The 21,628-nt window shown below is 39.7% G+C and overlaps 1 protein-coding gene across 3 annotated transcripts in view; it reads left to right on the forward strand.

Annotated features, from left to right (window-relative positions):
* CAP1 (cyclase associated actin cytoskeleton regulatory protein 1) overlaps positions 1 to 21,628 on the forward strand; it is a 23,166-nt gene continuing 1,538 nt past the window's right edge. Inside the window, exons 1-12 of one of the 3 annotated variants that reach the window (XM_036232350.1) lie at positions 1 to 194; positions 11,733 to 11,854; positions 12,453 to 12,553; positions 14,066 to 14,143; positions 15,868 to 16,011; positions 16,113 to 16,198; positions 17,497 to 17,602; positions 18,763 to 18,940; positions 20,273 to 20,457; positions 20,640 to 20,763; positions 20,901 to 20,983; positions 21,310 to 21,453. In XM_036232350.1, the coding sequence (XP_036088243.1) occupies positions 11,743 to 11,854; positions 12,453 to 12,553; positions 14,066 to 14,143; positions 15,868 to 16,011; positions 16,113 to 16,198; positions 17,497 to 17,602; positions 18,763 to 18,940; positions 20,273 to 20,457; positions 20,640 to 20,763; positions 20,901 to 20,983; positions 21,310 to 21,453 (1,341 nt within the window). In that variant the 5' untranslated portion in view covers positions 1 to 194; positions 11,733 to 11,742. Of the gene's footprint in view, positions 213 to 11,729; positions 11,855 to 12,452; positions 12,554 to 14,065; positions 14,144 to 15,867; positions 16,012 to 16,112; positions 16,199 to 17,496; positions 17,603 to 18,762; positions 18,941 to 20,272; positions 20,458 to 20,639; positions 20,764 to 20,900; positions 20,984 to 21,309; positions 21,454 to 21,628 lie in introns of all 3 variants that reach the window. The other 2 variants (XM_036232348.1, XM_036232351.1) reach the window with 2 other exon arrangements.

Raw genomic sequence — 21,628 nt, forward strand, 5'->3', positions numbered from 1 at the left:
GTGAGGGTTGAATAGGGGGCGGAGTCACAAGCGGGTAGCCGGACTTCCTTCCCCGCCCTCCTCTAGCCTGGGGATTCAGCTGGCCGTTTATTTCCGGTGGGGGGCCGCGCCCAGTGAGGGCCCGGAAGTGGGTCGCGCGAAGATTGCTGGGCTGTTCTTGCCGGAAGTGGAGAGCGGCTGTTCGCAGTCCGGAGGTGAGGCAGAACTCCGAGGTGAGGGTACGCGGCTGAGTAGGGATTGGGGTCCTTTCTGCGGCCCACTGGCCCCTGCGTTGTTAATGGTCTTTCTGGTCTGTGCGCGCGTGGTGAATTTTGCTGAGGGGCCTGGAGCGGAGGCCCTCCGGCCCACCTGGGATCTTGGGCGCGGTCTCTTGAGGTGGGGCCGGGGTGACCAACTGAGCCGGGCTCTCCTGAGGAGTCGCCTCCACTGGATTTCGCAGTCCTGGTTATCAGCCTCAGCGGAGACCTGATTCTTAAGGTGCCCCGATTGAAAGAACCTCCAAGACCTTAGTCTTCCTAATCTTCTCGTTCCTATGCACAGATGGGCAAATTGATCCCCGGAGAGAAGAAGCTGGTCTAAGATCGTATAGCGAGTGAGGGAAAGAGTCGGAATCATGACTTCAGCTCCTTAGATTACCAGCCCCAGATCCTTCCCACGTTCATTTACTGGGAACCTCTCTTTGCCTTGGAGTGGTCTTCCAGTAGGTGTCCTCTCTTGGGCAGCAAGTTAAAGGCCACCCACTGCCTAGAACTTTTTTTTTCGTAATGCACCCTGTTTGGAATGCCTGGGAGTTTTTAAAAAGAGAGGGACAGGTCCTTGTATTTGCATTCAGCTAGCCTCTGCTTCGTTCTAGTCTATTGCTTTTATTCCGAAGAGCCAAGTTAACTTTATTGAGGATTTTGCATACTTCTGGACCTGAAATCAGATGGCTCAGGTTTGGTCTGCCTCCATCCATAAGTTATCTGTAGCCATAGTTGCTTGATGTAACTCTGAGCCTCATTTTGCTCGTATCTTAACTGGAGATCTCTACTTGCCCCACAGAATTACATTCGGTACAAATTCTGTTTATTCTGTCTCAGCACTCTGCCGCATCCAGGGAATGCAGTTTTGAAACAAAACCAGCTAGATCCTGCCTTCGTGGAGCTAACTGTTTGCCAAGGACATTTAAGAAGTAATTATAAATGTGATGAGTGTTAGGAAAGAACAACAGGGTGCTATGAAAGTGTATAACAAGGGGATCAGGAAATTCCCTTCTGCAGAAGCAAAGTTTAAGATGAATTTTGAAGAATAAATAGGAATAAGCTCGATGAAGAGAGGATGACAACCTTTTAAGGTACAGGTTATTATCAGAACTATCAGTTGAAGTTCTTTGTAGGGATCCTTGTTCAAGTGAAAAATGGGGCAGCCTAGCACGTTCATCATTCACCAATTATTTCTTGACCCTTAATATTTGTGAGGCACATATTAAATGAGTGGCTAAGAATACAGTTCTCGTGCAGTTGAAGAGAAGGGGCCACACAAGTAAAGCAGGGGTGGCTTACAATGTTTTAGTGTACTGTGTGAGCACAAGACTATATGACTAGAGGATAAATACCTATGTCAGGTTTTCAGTCTATGAGGAGGAAATGGGAGGCCAAGTCTTGCAGGATTTATTTAGCTATATGGTGTAAGGACATGGAGATCTGGACGTGTGAAAGGTCATGACTGGTTCATTGTGACTGGAATTCTAGTAATGCTTGGAGAAGTGGAGGAAACGGAAAGTGGTGGGGGTCAAATATGAAGGACCTTTTAAACCATGCTAAGGAGTTCTGGATCTTATCCTGAAAGCTATGGGGAGGCTTTGAAGGATTTTGTGTAGGAAACATAATGTGTTTTAGATTTATGTTTTAGAAAGTTCAGTCTGTCCAGAGGGAAGGGACATAATGAGAAAATAGACTAGTGTTTAGAAGCTGTTGTCATAATCATGGCTTGAAGTAAGACAATGACAGTGGGAAAGAGGAGGAATCAGATTTGAGCAATATTAAAAAGATGGAATTCAAACTGGAGGCTAGTTGCTTATGGGAATGAAGAAATAGGAATAGTCTAGGATGATTACCTGTTTTTCTGGCTTAGGGAACTGTGCGGTACCATTCACCAAGATAGGTAATGTGAGAGGGAGGGATGATTTGGGGAGGTGGCACGGAAAAAAAATGAATTTTGGACATACTGAGTTCAAAGTGTTTGCAGCACATCCAGGTAAAGATGTCTAATAAGGTATCCTCAACTAGTAGAAGCAGCAAGAGCAAAGATGTGGAGGCAGGAGAGGGCTCATATTGTTCAGTGAAGTACTGGAGCCTGGAGTTTGTGGCAGAGATAAGACCCCCAAAAAAAGATAGATGGTTGCCAGGTTACAGAGGTCTTTGGATGCCTTGTTTGAATGCATTTGGATTTTATTCTGTGGTTGGCAGTTTGCGTATTATTTGAGTTATTACAGTCCAGGAGAAAGAAATTTCTGTAGGAATTTCCTGCCTTTTTCTTCCCCAGAAATACTTTTTCAATCAGTTAGATGTAATTTATGTCTCAGAGGAATTTAAATAAAATGATAGCAGTGAAAGTATTGAACTTTGTCAGTACAACCTATCATGCAAATAGAGTGATAGTATTAAAGTTCAGAGTAGGTATATTTTTGCCTTGAGGAGGTTAACTGTTTAGTTTGTAAAATGTTTCCAACCTGAAGGGTGGTCTTTTTCCTCACCCCCTTTTTTGGTTATACATACATTTGTTTAGTTGCAGTTATTATTTTTTTAACCAGGGACTAAGCTTTTAAAAAGTGACTTAGTTTTATGTAAAGCATTATGAGTCAAAGATTCATTTTACTTAAACAAGCAAATGCATAGTATCATTGGAAGTTGAACCTTCTGGTTTGAAATTTAATCCTGAGATTTGAAATCTAAGGATCCTCAAGCCATATTTTACCCAGTCCTAGTGATTATTCCTTTGAGTTATCATCAGTTTCTTTTTTTACTTTCTACTAAGCTGGCTTTCATGCCTATAGTTCAGCTTCTCTACCACAACCAGAGTAATCTTTTAAAAAGAAGTATTTTCATCTCATTACCCTTCACTGGCTTCATATTCCCAAAGAATCAAGTCTAAGCTCCATTGTCCAATTTACAGAATTCTCCACAATGTGATCCTTATCCTAATTAGTTTTCATTGGATGGTGCAGATTGACATTTCAATTTACAGAGTCCTAAACTACTGCATTAGCATTTTATTTGTTAATGCTCCTGCACTTCCCTTTTACTCTTTATTATGATAGAAAAGGGTTTCTCAACTTTGACACAGTTAACATTTTGGGCAGGATAATTCTTTGCTGTGGGGTTGTCCTGTGCATTGTAGGATTTTAGCAGTATCCCTGGCCTCTACCCATTAGAGGCAAGTAACACTCCCTCAGTATAACAACCAAAAATGTCTCCAGACATTGCCATATGTTTTCTGGAGGACAGAATTGTCTCTGATTGAGAACCACTGCTTTAGAAACTATCATAGCTAAGATTGTGCAGTGAGAGTCTTATCTCTTCAACTAAATTCTCTGAGATCAGGCCCTGTGGCCATGCTTAGCACAGTGTATGGCACATGAGAAGAACTGGGTACCCTGCAGTGAATGAATCATGTCTTTCATTGAGACATCAAAAAATATTGTTTATTCAAGGAATTCCTGGATGGTCTTGAAGGACTTGCCTTTTTCTTTTTTTCCTCAGAGGATGTGATGTTAATAGAGAAATGCTGCTGATTAGGCACTCAATAGAAGAGAGTTTTGTGTAGGTTGACAGTGCGAGTCAGCAGATTTACATATCTCCTACACTGGGGATACATAAATTCCTGTGTTGTTAATCTTGCCTGCATTTAGACAGCTTGGTTTAGTGGACAGGGCTTAGCCTTTATTTTAAATTGCATATAGTTTATGATGTTGCGCCTCAATGTTTATTTTGATTAAATTATTATAGAATTATCATCTTTAAATTAATGCTGTTACAGCATCCATCATGAAACTATTTTTCTTTTTTTGAAACTATCTCTTTATATGCCATTATGTAAACTCCATAAAAAGAATCATAGCTCTAAAAGTATTTCTCAGCTACAGTGCAGCTTTGTTTGCCTTGTATTACCAAACCTGTTGTGTCAAAGTTTTCCATCTGGCCGGAAAACTTTATTGAAGTTATAGTTGAAATGTTTCATGGAAGGAGTGAGCTTGCCTTTTTTTTTTTTTGGTTTGTTTTTGGTTTTTTCCTCCAGAGGTTAGAAAAAATCCTATACTTAAGTTAATTATAGATTTACAGTCAGAGGTCTTTTCATACATCTAGTTGTAGCTGAATCATGACTAGGGACAAACGGCATTCTTGAATCTATGTTTACACGTGAGAATGGGAAATTCTGTCCTGTTTAAAGCAACTGCCCAGCTGAAATCAGTCAATGCAGTTTTTCCTTATATAGTGTCAAAGATGCCTGCTGAATGTTGTTAGGAAGTTATTCATAATATTCCTTGGATGTAAGAGAGAGGAACTCATGGCCACGCAGTTAGTTATCTGTTTGCCCCAAAGCATTGAAACAGCTATTTCCCAAGTCTGACTTCAGCTTGTACATTGTTATCACCTTTACTCACTCCTGGAGTTTCAGATAGAGGACCATGTTTAAGAAAGGAGACAAATACTGATATTGAGTTGGATTCTTTCCCTCCCTAGAAGATAGGCTTTTCTTTCTCTTTTAATCTAAACCTCAGGTGGCAGTGACTCAGGCACAAAATGTCATTGGTTTCATCAGGGAAACCAAATGCTTGGGGAAGAACAGTAGCTCCTGATTTGGGTTAGATTTAGATGGCATCTTTGCTGGGTCAAAGTAGTGTCTGTTCTTTGGTTTCTGGATTAAAACAGCCAACTTGTAAATATCTCCTATTATCATGTCTTGTTCTTGCTTTGTGACATATTAGAGCCTGGTGATGAGAACTATATTGTTAGGACTAGAACTAATTAATGCCTTCTGGCTCAGTGGTATTTTAAAAGATATATCCAAGTGGAGCTGTTTGTTTTCAGTATAAAGAAGTTATACAGCTTTGTTAAAGAAAGTTTGGAAAATATAGAGGGGAAACCCCATTACTCTGTGACAAATATTTTAAATTTTGTGTTTTCGTCAAGTCTTTTTCCTCATTTAGCTATTCCTTTATAACCAGAAGTCTAAGCTAACATTACAGTGAACACCTTCCACCTCTCACTTTTCCCACATTAGGATTACTTTCTTAGGATAACATCTCAGGAAAAGAATTACAAAGTCCAGGCCAAGGGAAGCATTTTGAAGCAGATCAGTTGGGCTGCCATATATAGGCTAACTTGTATAGTTCTTTCCTTTCAATTTTACTTAAGGGTATGACTTAGAGAAAAAACAACTTTCTACTCAAATAAATATGCATACCACTGGCTTAATTGCCTGGTGAGATGAGAAATGAGCTGCAGGAGTAACCTGGTTCCATTTACTTCTGAACGACTTCCTTGAATAGGCAGAAAAATTGGGTTGTTTGAATTGTTAGAATGATAAGAGTACGAAGCAGCTGTGACAGGAATCACTAGCCATTTCAGATTTTTCTTGGTTTCAGGCCACAAAAGAAATTGCTGGAGAATCAAGCTTCTAGTTTCTTTTTGCTCTATGTGATTGTCCTCCCAGAGCCTTTCCTTCTCATGACTTCATGACATTTCTTTCCCAGTGACTTGCAAACATTTATCTCTGGCCTTGATCCTTCCCTAAGCTTTATTTATAACTACTGGAAATAATTGGAAGCTTCATCTTCTCTTCACTCCTCTCACATCCAAACTGAACTCATCTTCTTACTCTAACTAGAACATTGAGAACATTGCATAACATGCTTCTGCCTGTAGTGTCATCAGTCTCTTCGGCCACTAGATTTGCAACTCTGGAGTCCCTTCTGTAATGCTACTGTACCTCAATAGTCAGTACCACAGTTAGTACTTGTCCTGTGTTTAATACAAACTTGTTTTGTGTGACCTCCAAGGGCAGAACCAGGATCAGTGGGTGGAAGTTGCAGGGAGTGATTTTACCTCCATATAAGGAAGAACTTAAATACTTTGAGCTGTGTGAATGGAATGGGCTGCCTTTAGAAGTCTCATGTTCTCCACACTGAAGGTATTTGAACAGAGGCTACCTGACCAATTGCTGAGAATGTTGAAAGGACTGTTCTGGTATCAGATGATGTTTATACAAGATGATTTCCTCCCTCCCTCCTTATCCTAAGAGTCAGTGATTCAGTGGAAGGTAGCCTTGTTTCTCCTGCTAGACTCCCTTATGGCAGAAAAACTATTTTATTCTTTTGTATTTCCATACCACTTAATTCAGGTGCTGGTCACTTACTTGCCTAAAACTGATTTTTGTAGGTTAATTGATTCTTTTAATTTGGTTTCTCAATCTGGTTAGACACTAGATGTTGTGGAATTTTTCCTTTGAAATATAAAAAATACTTTTTACAGTAGTATTCCTGTTCTACAGCTAGATGAACATCTTTCAACCTATCCTAGACCCTAGGATCTTTCTATTTCAACCTAACCTAGACCCTAGTATCTTTCTTTTTACAAATACTATTCTGTTTATCAGACAGTACTCGTAAAATTTTGCTTTCATCATATTCCTTCACTCAAACCCTTGAATGCCTTCACGTTTATCATAGCATCAAATGCAAATATTGCCTGGCTTTCAGTGCCCTCCATAACCTAGCCTGGTTTGCTTATCCAGCCTTGTTTCCTGTCATACTTCATACTGCATGCTCTATGTGGGCTAACCTACTCATACTTTCTGTGTATAGCCTCTTCATTTTACTCTCATTGCTTCTGATTGCTCTGGAATGTCTTTTCTTTTTTCTTTTACCTTTTTTCCATCAAGATGCCCCCTTCCCTCCTGAAACCACCTCCAGTCCTCAGTGATTTCTTCTAAATTCTCACACCACATAGTCATTTATACTATATAACTCAGAACCATACAATATTCTGCAAAGAAAAGGATTTAGTATAAAGGCTGATAATTTTAACTTTGCCTGATCCAAGTAAAGTTAGATAATCTCTAACAGAACTTTAAAAAATTTAGTTTTCCATATTTATTCCATTGGCATTTCACCTGTGTTGGCCTTCCCAATAAGAATGAAAGCTTTTAGAGGGAAGGGATCATGTGTCTTCTATATCTTCAGTAGTCACTGCAGTGCTTAGCACATTCATTTTATGAGCATCTTCTGTGTACCAGGTTGTCTAAGTGCTGCAAATTGATGGGGCTGGAGGCCGGAGAGGAGAATGGATAAATTTTCATCCTCCTGGGGAAGGGGAGGAGTCTGTATTCTAGCATATAGTATGCACTGATCAAACTGTATTTTAAGGCTCCCAAATTGACTATTCCTCTATAAAATGTACTCCTTTGATCCTTATATCTCTGTGTGCTAGATGAGGATCCATTAAATGACTGCCCTAAAGTTATACAGTAAACATGTGGCAGAGTTGGGACTCAAACCTTGATCTCCTGAATCCTAATTTTATTTAGATTTGTGTAATTAGGACTGCCTCTCTTTGTGAAGCTTTATAATGAATGCTTACATAGTTGGGAATCTGTATATTCATTTATGGACGTTTACACATAGTTCTTGGCTCTTGTCATCAGAAATAGCAAGGAACAAGATTAGGCAGAATTTTCTACTCTGGCATTTCTGTACTTGGGAAAACCCTTGTTTTAAACATTTACCTTCCAAACATGTGTCATTAAGCCTGAATGTGAAAAAATATTGGCCTCCGTGAAGAAAATTGAGAGCTGCTGATAATAATGTTACTAAAGACACCATAAAGAGGCTTTGAATCCATGGTGCTGTGCTCAGCAGACACTGGGTGCTGGATGTTCTGATGAACCACAAAGTTACTTAATTGCTTGAAAGACATGTGGAGTGGTGGGAAGAGCCTCTGAATTTGTGCTCAAGGCCTAGGGTCTCTACCTGCTGGCTGTTTGATATTTGGCATGCTTTTTAAACTTTCTGTAGGCTTTTTCATTCTAAAAATGGAGATTAGTGTCTTCATAACATAAATCACAGAGTTTTTTAAGTCTCAAGGAGCAATAGATTGGTGCTGTAAAGCACTTAAAGCTAGAGAGGAATATTATTTTAAATTAATATTGCATAATCTAATAAACAAGCTTATTTTCCTTATGGTACTTGGTTTAAAGATCTCTATGTCAGGGTGATTCGTGCCCAAGAAAGCAGCATTTATTTGAAAAATGGAAGTGTTCATAAGATCCTGCAAATAGACAAGCAAAAAAGAAAGAGAGAGAGAGAAAGAGAGAAAGAGTGAGAGAGAAAGAGAGAAAGAGTGAGAGAGGAAGAGAAAGAAAGAAAGAAAGAAAGAAGGAAGGAAGGAAGGAAGGAAGGAAGGAAGGAAGGAAGGAAGGAAGGAAGGAAAGAAAGAAGAAAGAAAGAAAGAAAGAAAGAAAGAAAGAAAGAAAGAGAAAGAAAGAAAGAAAAAGAAGAAAAGAAAAGAAAAGAGGGAGGGAGGGAGGAAGGAAGGAAGGAAGGAAGGAAGGAAGGAAGGAAGGAAGGAAGGAAGGAAGGAAGGAAGGAGTAGAAAAACATACTTCTCCCCAGATTTATCAGAGAGAGGAGATATCTAGGCTTGTGTTGAGGGGAAAGAGGGCCTTGTTTTGTTGTTTTTTTTTTTTTTCAGGGACTTTTACCAACCTACTCTATTTATAATGCCTATTACATTTATAGTACTGGAATTACAAAGCTATGGTCCCTGCCCTAGGGTGGCTAATGGCCTATCGACTATTAAGTAAGTGACTTAAAACCATAAACGTGTGGTAGAGAAAAGTGCATGATGTTGTGGGAGCACATACTGGACATGCTTCTTGGGGAGTGATTCCTTAGCTGAGACTTAATGGAAAATAGGAGTTCTGGAGAGGGGGCAGATTGAGCAGGACAAGCATCCCAAACTGGAAATGCTTTCTAGAGCAGGCAATATCTTAGCCGAGTCTTAAAAGGCAGCAGGAGTTCTAAGATGGGACAGATTTGGGAAGAGAAAGCAACCAACCAAAGAGGATAGCATTGTAAAGGCTCAGAAGTGAGAAAAAAACATGATTGTTTCTGGAATATGCACATAGTCCTAGATTGCTATAGCCTGCTGAGGAAAGGTGTGGCAAAAGATAAAACTGAGGGAGTGATAAGAGATAAAGCAGGACCAGTTTCAGCCCTTTGGATTTTGTACTTCTGTCCCCATTACACAGATGAGGCTGAGGCTCAGGAAGTTTGTTAACACTCAGTCACAGAGCTTATGAATGCTCTGTGACTTTCTGTCAGACTTCTATGTAAGACCATGCTGTTAACCAATTACACTTTCCTCCCTAGCAGTAACCAGGTTACTAGCTTGGTCAGTCGGGTGATTAATGGTAATACTGGATTACTGAGGTGGTGGGGTGGGAAGATGATGAGTTCTGTTTTGGATATTTCAGTTTGAGATGGCTTTGAGACATCCAGGTAGAGATGGCTAGGTGGAAACTAGATCTAAAATTCAGAATCCCAGAATGGCCTGAACTGGATGTACTACTTTGGGAGTTATTAGTCTATAGTGGTTGTGGTGGTACTACTTGGCAATCAGGCTGGATGGTACTGTGATATGGTAGTGGAAGGCTTAGGAGTGGACGTGACCACCTAAAGAATGTGAATATGTGTGTATAGACAATGAGACAAGGTATGTCTTTTGGTGTCTTCAATTCTGGACAGTCTTTTGCTTAACATCTCACATTTCATCCCACCACTACCAAAAACAACAACAACTAGCTACCATTCTATATTTGGTTAATGGTAGAATGAGATTAGCTATAAATCATAGTTGTGTTGTCCCTTTTCATTCTGCTTTAGATAGCAGAACTATAGCTTTTGTTTAGCAATGAAAGCTTATAAGTGAAATAGAAAAAAGGAACCAAATGCCATGAAACTGTATTAAGATGTTAAGATTGGTAAGTGTTCACCAACCCTGGCAATCTTTAGAGCTACTTGTACTGTGTTTCCACGTTAACACTGGTCTCAACCTGTGGCACTCATTTTGTATGAAGGAACATGTTTTATAACAGAACTGGTGAGCTTATTGCATTTGCTGCCTTTTCCCCTGGGATTTATCGAGTGTGGGAAATTATATATATATGGAGAGTACCCAGAATGGGCAGCAATTCAGGGACTCGGGTGATAGTAGCATAACATAGGGGAGAACATACTGGCTGTTTCTAGTCTGCCCTATTTGTGAGTAGAGCAGAGACTTAGAGGCTGCTGCTACATCTTCAGGCTAAGGAATGGAAAGGTTTTCTTAGTTTACATTCTCCTTTTTTCCTTTGATTCTCTTTTAAACAACATTCTCTGGCAAGTCACTGGGCCCAGAGAGACAAGAGCCCATACACCGAAAAGAATGGACAGGGATACTTTATCTGTGGGCTGCTTATCTCTTCCACAGGGACAACAATGTGTTGAGTTGAGATATGCTGGCATGATGTCATCTTTGGAGGAACTGTAATTGCAATGGTCAGTTTAAGCAGCTTCAAGGGAGTTGAGTTCATTCTACTTCAGTTACCTGAACTAATTAATTCTTTGAAATGGTATCTCTCCCAAGTCAAGGCTTTGATTGAAATTTCACTGATTTTTATGAGCTCATTTATGGTCTCAAGCATTTTAAATAGCTAAATATAGATAACATTTAATAATTATTTATGTGTATAGTATGCAGCTTTCTGAACACTTGTCCCTTTGGAGTTTTGGGATGCTATATTTCAGGTTAACTTCATATATATATTTACTTATTTAAATTTTTCGATTACAATTGACATTCAGCTTCATAAGTATTTATTGAATATCTTCTACCTGTCAGGTAGTGGTCTAGATGGTAGAGTATAATAGGGAGCAAAGCAGAGAAGGTCACTGCTCTGGTGAAGCTTACTTTCTTTAGGATATTAGACACCGAATGAAGCTAGTTCAAATAAATTAGTGAAAGATCTGTAAAAGCTCTTCTGGATGTGTCCGTTCTTCCCTACCACATATCCAGATCCTTCCCATCCTTCTTTGAAGCCTGGCTCAAATGGCAGCTTCTCTATGCTATCCTTATCTGAGCCTTCCAACCATATGTTCTTCCCCTTTCTGAAATCCTGTATTATCCTATCTTAGATCATCTTATTTTTTTTTCTATTTGTTTCATAGTTGTACATGTCAAGCCTCCTGTATCAGACTTAAGATATTAAAGGCATGCTCAATATCTTATTTTTCATGGTTTGGACATTTATATGCAGACAGCAGAATGTTGTAGGAAAGGACACTGAACTTCAGTTTTCTATCTTAAGAGCATGATAATGATCTTTCCATCCCTGAATAGCTGATGAAAGGCACAAACTAATATATGTGACTCTACTTTGTAAATTCTAAATTATGATATTTCATGGTATCATAAATATTCAGTATTTGAATGAGTGAACATTTGCTTGCAGTGAACACCTTTTGTTGGGTAGTTCTCTTGCTTAATGAGGTCTTTATGATTTTGCAAATATGCTAGACTATTTTTCCATCTCATTTTATTATTAAATGACTCTTTCCCTCAGAATTGGCATCCTCTTCACCCCCTAGAGCATTGTCTTCTCTCCTTAGGTACTATGTAATAATACAACAAATGACATTTGATCTGTTTCAGCAGGTGGCGCATTATGGCTGACATGCAAAATCTGGTAGAAAGATTGGAGAGAGTAGTGGGCCGCCTGGAGGCAGTATCCCATGCCTCTGACATGCACTGTGGGTATGGAGACCGTGATACAAAAGGTAAGCAATATGCTTTGAAGACTCAATGTCTTGGCCTGAAATTTTTCTCTCAGTGTATTCTCTCCTTTGAAGCCACCTTCCCAAAACACTTAATCTAGAAAGTTCATAGCTTGTAATTCGCATTGCTGTGAACAGAGGAAGTGACTTGTGCAGGGAGGCCTGTGGTTAAGTTATTTTAATGCAAGAGCTTCCTGCTTGTGTGCTATTTCCTGTTCTTTCTTTAGCAAAATGACACCAGTGCAAGTCAAACGACAAGTGATATTTAAATTTTCTGTCTTCAAATGATTGGCAAATTGGTCATTTTGCATATGCACCAATTGAATGTCAGAGCTAAAAGGAACCTTGGAGGATCATTTTGTTGATTTTCATTTCATAGATAAAGAAAATTAAGCTCAAAGAGGAAAAGGGGCTTAGTCAGGGTCATATAGCCAGTTAGTGATGGTATTGACACTAGAACCTAAGTTTAGGTTTCCTGACCCATGTTCTAGTATTCTGTTTACTGTATAGCCTTGACTCTCCACTTTATATGGAAGTGCCTTTTAACAATTGATCTTTCTGATGCACGACTGATTCTTTGTGGTATGTCTGTCTTCATCAGGAGCAGTTCCTTATGTGCAAGCATTCGACTCACTGCTTGCTGGTTCTGTGGCAGAGTACCTGAAGATTAGTAAAGAGATTGGAGGAGATGTGCAGAAACATGTAAGGATGTTTTTCCCCCTTTCTCCCATTTTCTTCAAATCCTCCTTGTCCTTGGTTTAAGAGGCTCTTAGCTCCTTTCTAGCTAACTCCTGCCCAGTATTCAGTCCAGGCACTGTAATGGTTCCTTAGATTTTTCCAGGCCCCCTGCTTTTATCACATATTCTGCGTGGGCTTCTTTTATACAGGGAACTTGCTTGGTGCATAAAATGTGGCTTGGTTCATCTTTGTGGTGAGAACATGCTACCCGTCTCATCCCAGCATGTTACATAATCAAGCCCAGGGTGGCTTATTCAAAAGAGTCATTATCGTGACTTAGCATTTATAAAACTATACTTGATAGCTATTGCTTATGCTAATATGAGTTATTTTCACACTTAGCCCACAGCAAGAATATGAAGTAGGCAATGACAGGTGCTTCCACCCACTTCCCTTCAGATGTGCTGCTGCCTCTCCTCCTACCTCCCTTCATGTACTGCCACCCACGTCATCACCACCACCACCCCACACTCACATACATATTTGGTCTCTCTCTTTGGGACCCAGAGTCTTCCTGCTAATCATCGGAGTGATCCTTTGTAAGCAGTAACCATGTTTAAGGATCTTCCTGACCCTTTGACAAGACTGGTTGCCTGATCCTTAGAAGATGTAGTTTGAGTCTCCTAGATACCATCTGTTGGCAATAGTGTTAGCTCTAGAGTGTGGAACTGGGACTTAAATAGGAGTGTGGGGGTTTGCGTTTTCACTTTATACAGTCTAACATTTGAAAAAAAATTTAACTTGTAGCACTTTTATAGATTTTAAAAATGTACATGCAGAAAAACAGATTACCTTATTTGAAGTTTTGTATTTTAATAGTGCTTATAGCCTCATATTTCTTAAACTTTTTTGACCAGGCCCCTCAGTAAGAAAATCCATATTTACAACTGAGATAAGTTTCACAAAATAATGCTTATACTAGTATTGAACTTTTTAAAAACTTTTTGTTTGGAAGTAATTTCATGCTGATGTATTGCACTCCTTTTTTATTTTCTGTTCTGTTTCACTTAACAAAGTGCTGGTTATGGCTCATTAAGTCGATTTGATTAAATAAATACCTGAGAATGGATCATGATCCAACATTTGTGTAATAGCTGTAACCTAAAGAAGTGAATACCTTGAGAATTTTAGGCATAAATTTAGGCCTTTGTCTTTTTTCCTATCTTAATTTTTTTGAGAAAAGAAGGGTGTTTTTGGTAATGAGGGGTAGGAGTACACTTTATATCCATTGCATGTGCAGTTGCTAACTTGGCCTTATCTAAGGCTTGCTCTGATGAACCTCATTTCCCAGATATGTATCCCTGATCAGTTCCAACAGGGACAGTGGTGTCTGTAATTCTGTGGTCAGTCCTTAGACTCTGGAATGCCTGGGGAAAGTAACATGAAGTACGTGGGTTGCTACCACTAGGTTATTCTTTGCAGGACCTCTCTAGTTGTAGTGTGTCATTGATAGCTGATTCTTTTTCTTTCCATCAGGCGGAGATGGTCTATACAGGTCTGAAGTTGGAGCAAGCTCTCTTAGTTACAGCCTCTCAGTGCCAGCAGCCAGCAGCTGTAAGTTCACTACTGGTTGATTTTGTTTTGGTTTGATGCTCAGGACAGGTTGGGAGGTTTCTACTAAGCTATCACAGAGTGCTAAAATTGACCTACCAGGCTCATGTACAGTCACGCCAAGTTCCAGAAGTAGAGTCAGAGACTTAAAGTGCCATTATAGGATTATGCCTTTGAGTATTTATTGGGCTCTACTGGCCTTTCTTCTGTCATTTTACTTAGGACTATCATTACCTGCGAGACTTTGTTGCTTCTCTTAATAGAGAAATTGGAAGCTAAATTTGTCACATTGTCCCCTAAGCCCTTTGGGTCACAGAGTGGTTCTTTTGCTTCACTGTGAGTAGGCTTTAATAATACTTCTAAAGTATTGCTTCTCCCTTTATCCTTCAGTGGTTGAATAAACCTTCCTTTAACTCTACCTCAGAATTTTATGCTGCCAAGGTATGACGTGAACTAAAGAAAATTTAGATTTTTTCCCCGAGCCAAAGATTTTAGTTTTTTTCTTTTTGCATTTGGCTTTCCTAGACAGAAGGGTAATAAAATGAGTCTTCCTGCTAATGCTGTATTAAAACCCTTGACCCTAAGCATGCCTAAATAATGTAAAAATACCATAAGATGATGTTAAATGTGTTAGGCATCAATTATTAATCTGTCTTCAATGTTTAAAGCATTTTGTCCAAACCTTTTCCCCAAAACAAATCAAACCCCTGAGACTTTATTATTATATTTCCCTTGCTTTAGTCTGGGGATTGGCAAACTATAGCCTGCAAGCCAAATCTGATAGCCTGCCTGCTACTGATTTTGTAAATGAAGGGTTTGTTTGTTTGTTTGTTTTGCGTAAAGCCATGTTCATTCTTTTAAGTTTTGTCTATTGTTGCTTTATGCACTACAATGGCAGAGTTAAGAAATTGCAACAGAGACTGTATGGTCTGCAGAGCCTGAAATATTTACTGTCTGGCTCTTTACAGAATGTTTACCAATGCCCACTTTAGACTGTTTTCATGCTAAGAGCTGAGAATTGAGAGGCTCGGGAAACTGAGCTTTGGAGGAAGGATAAAAACACAGAAATAAGATCCATCCCTTTTGCTAAGCTGCCTGTGCTCAGATGCCAAGCCCCCTAATTGCATTTGATTCATCAGATCTCTATTCAGCAGCTGCTGTGTGGTTTGCAATGTATTGAGGGCTATGAGGATTATAAAAGAGGGCTAAGACAAAGCCCTTGTCTTTTAAGAATTAATGAGAAAGAAAAACATTTATTTGGGTCCATTAATAGTTTGTGCCGATGGGTGATAATGTGCCACAGTTGATTATGCTGACAATAAATGCTGTAGTGTGGCTGGAGTTGGAGGGCTGTTCCTCATGAAGTATGAAGAACATTTGGATAAATGGAAAAAGAAGAGCCCATCATGAGTAAAGGCCTAGAAATGATCTAGTGGGACAGAAAAGAGACAAGTGGCTGAAATGGTAGAATTTTGTGGTATAGCTGGAGTGTGGGTCCTGATTATGAAGAACCACAAAATCCAGCCTGAGGAGTTGGAACTCTATGAGAAGAGAGAGATGATGAGCAGTATTTTAGCCATGGGAATCTGTATAGGATGAATACAAAGTTTGTTTGAATGCTTATTGCATCCATAAAGAATTCTTGCCTTCAGGATCAGAGTTGACCAACATACAAAGCTTTTTGTGAAAAGACTCTAACTTGAATCTTTTCCTACATCTTTTTCTAGGATAAGCTTTCTGATTTGTTGGCACCCATCTCAGAGCAAATCCAAGAAGTGATAACCTTGCGGGAGAAGAACCGAGGCAGCAAGTTGTTCAATCACCTGTCAGCTGTCAGCGAAAGTATCCAGGCCCTGGGTTGGGTGGCAATGGTGAGCAGCGTAACTTCCATGGGAGGAAAAGGATAGGATGAAAAAGGGAAGGAGATAAGGCTAGAAAGGCTGTTATTCACTGACACCTTCTCTTTCTCTAGGCTCCCAAGCCTGGTCCTTATGTGAAAGAAATGAATGATGCTGCCATGTTTTATACAAACAGAGTCCTCAAGGAGTACAGAGATGTGTAAGTCCAGCCATCCCTCAAAGGGTAAAGGACAAACCCAGCTGGATACTTAAGGCTGCCCTTGGCTGTTGTGTTGGTTCTCTTGTCTCAGGACTGCTTTGTGGAAAGTTTGATAGATAGTGGCTCATAGAAGCTACATTTGCAAGCAGGAAGTGTTTCTGCTTCTGCTTTTTCTGTAGCCTTTGTAGAGGCCCATTTAGTATTCTGATGCTCAGTCTTCCAGGTTTAGGAAGTTTGGCTGGAGGTAAAATGAGCTAATTAATGCCTTTTAATTTGCCTGTTTAGACAAGAGAATTTCTAACTGGCCCTATGGCAAAAAAAAAAGTTCAGTAAAATTTACTAGGAAATTACCTTGACTATTAATGTAGTCAGGTAAAGTGAGAAGAAGGCTACCTGGGCAACATTGGTATTAAGTAAGGAGATTCATAGTCTAATAACAACATATGTCCACTGATCCTGACTGACTTCTCCATTGCTGGGTTTGAGCCGGAGTGACTGTAGGTAGCTATTATTTAGCTACACAGCTATACAAACCCTTCCTTCTGTTTATGATCAGTCAGTAAACATTTGAGTAACAATTCTGTGAAGGAGTAAGCCTTCATGACCAAGTGCCTCCTTGATTATTCCCACAACCTGGAATTACGTATCACAATTTTTTGATTATGCCCTACCATTATATCCCTATCACTTTACAGTTGAGGAAATTAGGTCTTATGCTAAATAATCATAAAGTCTTCCAGCTAGTATATAAGAAGAAAGGAAAGTTGAATCATACTGCATTGCTATTTGTATTACTTAATGCGGAGTATTTCCTCCTAAAGAGAAACTTATTATTTTTACTTTTTGTGTAGGGTAGGATATATCTTGACACAAGGCACAGTGCTTTGTGACAGTTGAGTTTCTTGGAGTCCTAGAGTTCTACAGTAATGCCCAAGAGCTCATACTATGATTTCATTCACAGAATGTCTGCTTTTATCAGTTTTACATATTATGTTCTGCCTAAAGTCTACTGTGAAAAACTTTTTGCTACTTAACAAAAAAAGTTTGAAGAATACTGCTATAAGAGAAAGAGATAAAATCTGGCGTCCCTATCCTAATGGACTTTAGTCTAATTAGGCTAATGGTATAGGTTTAAAAAACGAAGAAAAACCTCAACGATGTTAGAAAAGCTGCCATTGAGCAGAGCCTGAAAAATATCACAGGCAGGAGGATATGAGCTCACTGACACAAAGAGTTCTGGAATCACTGTGGTAATGTACTCTGACTGCCTGTGATGCATTCTTCTTTAATTATCCCAGGGATAAGAAGCATGTGGACTGGGTCAAAGCTTACTTGAATATATGGGCAGAGCTGCAGGCTTACATTAAGGAGTTCCATACCACCGGACTGGCCTGGAGTAAAACGGTCAGTGAACCCTCCTTCCTTTCTTTTATCCCTCTAGGACTGGGTCCAAAGGTATCTTAGACTTTGGTACTACCAGGGTCCAAGATGGAATGCGAGTCTTTTCAGTGGAAGAGAGAAAGAAAAGGGAAAAAGTAAAGAAAGCAAGAGTCAGAGAAGGAATATTCATTTCTATTCTATTTCAGTAAGCATGGGTCCAAGACAGTGATTGGGCCGGAGAGGAGACAGGTGAATGTGTTATATTATCTTGGCCCTTTTGAAGCTTAAAAATATAGACATGCAACCCCAAATATAAATCACCAAGCTAAATGCTACAATAAAGTTACATACTTCAGAGTATGGGAAAGGAGTAATTCTCACTTGGAGAGATCGTAGTTTGAAGGGATATACTCTGATCTGAGACTTTTTGCAAGTTTAAGTCAAAAGTGAGAAATGGGGATGCTCGCAAATGGCATAGCTTAAACAAAGAAATACAGAATAAATATAGAGAGGTTGGTCATTTCTGGCTTCAATAAGGAGATAGTCAAATTTTTAAGAGAAAGGCTGGAAAGGATGGTAAGTTGAGACTTTTGATTTTATAGTAGATGATAACAGGTATTTGAGCAAGAGAGTGATAATGATCAGAATTGTCCTTAAAAGAGTCTCAATTTATAGGTTAGGAGTAAGGGCTTATGCTCACACTGTGGAAGTGCTCATGGTGCTAGGATTTGATACAAAAGAATTTGCAGAAATAGAACCAAAATAAAAGAAAGATTTAATGAGATTGAGGGATTTGAAAGACTCAAAGAAGATTGAATAGTCAAATGTGGATAATAGTGTCTCTTCCACTGAAATAGAGACTGGTAATTGTACAGGTAGGATAGACCTGTTGAGTCTGAGGTACTGGTGACACTTAAGTAGGTTTTTGGAAGTATGAGTCTAAGCTGGAAATAGTTAAGAGACCAAAGAAAAAAGGTGAAGTTAGAAAAGTGGAGCTGAATTGGGTTGGATCTTTGGGAAAATGAGAAAGCATCAAGCCAAGTTGGCTGTGGGTAGGGAGCATTAATCGCTTTGTTAAGGGGTACAGTAGGTACCCTGTGTCCCCTGGACACATGTAGGACCCGATTGGGAATGGTGTAAAAGAGAAGAGAGGGTGACTATGTTGTCTGCACTTATTGTTCCAGGGGCCTGTGGCAAAAGAACTGAGTGGGTTGCCATCTGGACCTTCTGCTGGATCAGGTCCTCCTCCTCCTCCACCAGGCCCACCTCCTCCCCCAGTGCCTACCAGTTCAGGCTCAGATGACTCTGCTTCACGCTCAGCACTGTTTGCGCAGATTAATCAGGGAGAGAGCATCACACATGGTAAGCGAATACTTTGGCAAGAAGAGTTGGTACAGTAAGTTGTTTTGGCCAGACCTTACCGACTACAGACTGGACGGTCTGTAAGCCAGAATGCTGGTTTGTGTGGGAGAATTAATTTGGAGTGTCACCTTCCTTCAATTGCCCAAGGAAACAGCAAAGTTGGCTTAAATGGAAATTGAAAATGGGTGATTATAGTTGAGGGAAGCCCTCTGCTCCATAGAAAAGTGATTTCATATTAAGTGGCATATATAGAGTACCTGATTATGCGAAGGCATAGTGCTGGCAGTTTTCCCCAGAGCTCTTTCCATATTACTACATGATATTTTTCGGACGTCATCATGCTGGGGGTTAACTTCCTCAGAGGATATATAATAGTCATATGGAATATTTGCATAAGAATTACCTCATGTTAGTATAGAGAAAGTAGACACCCTTATACACAGAAGATGGAAGTCTAAATTATATAGCACTCTTTTAGGAATCTACCTATAAAAATATCTAAAATAAAGACCAAGCTTTATAGTGTTATTTATGGTAGCTAAAAATGGTATAACAACCTAAATATCTAACAACAACAAAAAAATAGTTAACTGTAGTATATCTTCCTGATGAAACACTATGCCATTAAATCTTTTTCTATAGTGAACCATGCAGTTGAGAAAAATCAGGTATTTAAACTACAATTACAAGAAGCGGTAGAGGTAAAAAGGCCACTCGGTATGTTATATAGATTGGACCATGTTCAAGAGCAAGGAGTGGGTAAGCATGCTGAGTGTGACTAGAATCGTTTCCCTAAAAAGAAAAAGAAATTTTTAGAAACAATAGGTTAACATGAGAAAATTTTTATTAGATATTAATTGGTTAAGCCAAATATTGGAAGAAGAGTTCAAATGATAACACTGATTTGGGAGAGCAATAGGTTAGCTGTGGATGAGGTTTTTTGGTTTTGTTTTGTTTTTTACAAATTTTCTTTACTATTACATATTTTTTCTTCCTCTGTTGCTTTAAAAAGCATATACATGTTTTGTATGTATTTGATATGTGTCTTTATAGATCTCTTTCTGTGGATTTATGTACCCCTCCCCCCCATACACACATATGCCATATTTAATTTTTTTTATTTTTTAATGGAACTATATAAGTTAACCTCGGGATAGAAATTATAAAAGTGCCTCTCCAAAATTGCTTGTGAGAGAACATCTCAAAGGTTCCGGGTTCTTGGCTTTGAATTTTTTGTAGGATCAGTCTAACTTATGATAGCAGAAGTTGGTTATTGCCTCAGCCCAAAGCCCTGGTATGAAGGGAGGACCAAGGCAGCTGTTGTCCTTACAGCCCTGAAACATGTATCTGATGACATGAAGACTCACAAGAACCCTGCCCTGAAGGCTCAGAGTGGTCCAGTACGAAGTGGCCCCAAACCATTCTCTGCACCTAAACCAGGAGTCAGCCCATCCCCCAAACCAGCCATGAAGAAGGAGCCAGCTCTACTTGAACTGGAGGGCAAGAAGTGGAGAGTGGTGAGTTAATAATGCCAGGCTAGGGGAACAAAGGGTGGGGACAGAGGAGTTAAATGGAACACAGCTGAATGAATGCAGGATTCTGGCTTTGATTGCAAGAATGAAAGTTTGGGGATAAGCCATATTTTTGGGGTAGTCTGTGCTTCGTGATGAGATTTCTGAAAAGGGTATCTCTTTAACAGGAAAATCAGGAGAATGTTTCCAACCTGGTGATTGATGACACAGAACTCAAACAGGTGGCTTACGTATACAAGTGTGTCAACTCGACATTGCAAATCAAGGGCAAAATTAACTCCATTACAATAGGTGAGTTCTTGTTGTCCTAGGAAGGCTCTGTCTAATGCCTGAGAGGGCCAGAACCATACCTGTTCTATTCCTAAAAATTCTCAAATATATTACTTTCCTTTAAAAGTTATACTGTTGACCTGCTCCCTTTCTTCTAGATAACTGTAAGAAACTCGGTCTGGTGTTCGACGATGTGGTGGGCATTGTGGAGATAATCAATAGTAGGGATGTCAAAGTTCAGGTAACTTGATATCTTGGCTCCTTCTTTGGTCCCTGAGGAATTAATTAAAAGAGACACTGCCGACCCACAGATGTTGAGGTGGTGGAATCTGATTCTGCAAAGTCTGTAAGCTGAGCTGCTTTGGATGTGGTAGGAAAGGAGTTGGCTCTTAGAGTGAGCTCTTTCCAGCACCCATCCCAGCCCGCCCCTAGTATCCAATATCTGTTGTGCACCTGTGAGCTTTTCATGCCATTGCCGAATCACATGAAACACTGAAAGCTTTTCCTGCAAATGAACTGTTGTCCTCTCTAGCTGCTGGGACTTAGTGTTCTTGGTGTTCTCTGCAGGTAATGGGTAAAGTGCCAACCATTTCCATCAACAAAACAGATGGCTGCCACGTTTACCTGAGCAAGAATTCCCTGGATTGTGAGATAGTCAGTGCCAAATCTTCTGAGATGAATGTCCTCATTCCTACAGAAGGCGGTGACTTTGTAAGTTTCTTGACCTCTTTAGTAGTATGATCTAAAAACAGAAGGGACTGAAGATTTTTTGCATTAGACAAAGCTAGTTGATGGGCATTCTGCATTTAGTGCGTCAAACCCAGCAATGCTCACCTCAGGCACACAGAAGTGTGATGTTGTCACGAAGGAGAGCTCCAGAGGAGGG

This window comes from Rousettus aegyptiacus, unplaced genomic scaffold (assembly GCF_014176215.1).
Source record: "Rousettus aegyptiacus isolate mRouAeg1 unplaced genomic scaffold, mRouAeg1.p scaffold_m13_p_1, whole genome shotgun sequence".
NCBI lineage: Eukaryota > Metazoa > Chordata > Mammalia > Chiroptera > Pteropodidae > Rousettus > Rousettus aegyptiacus.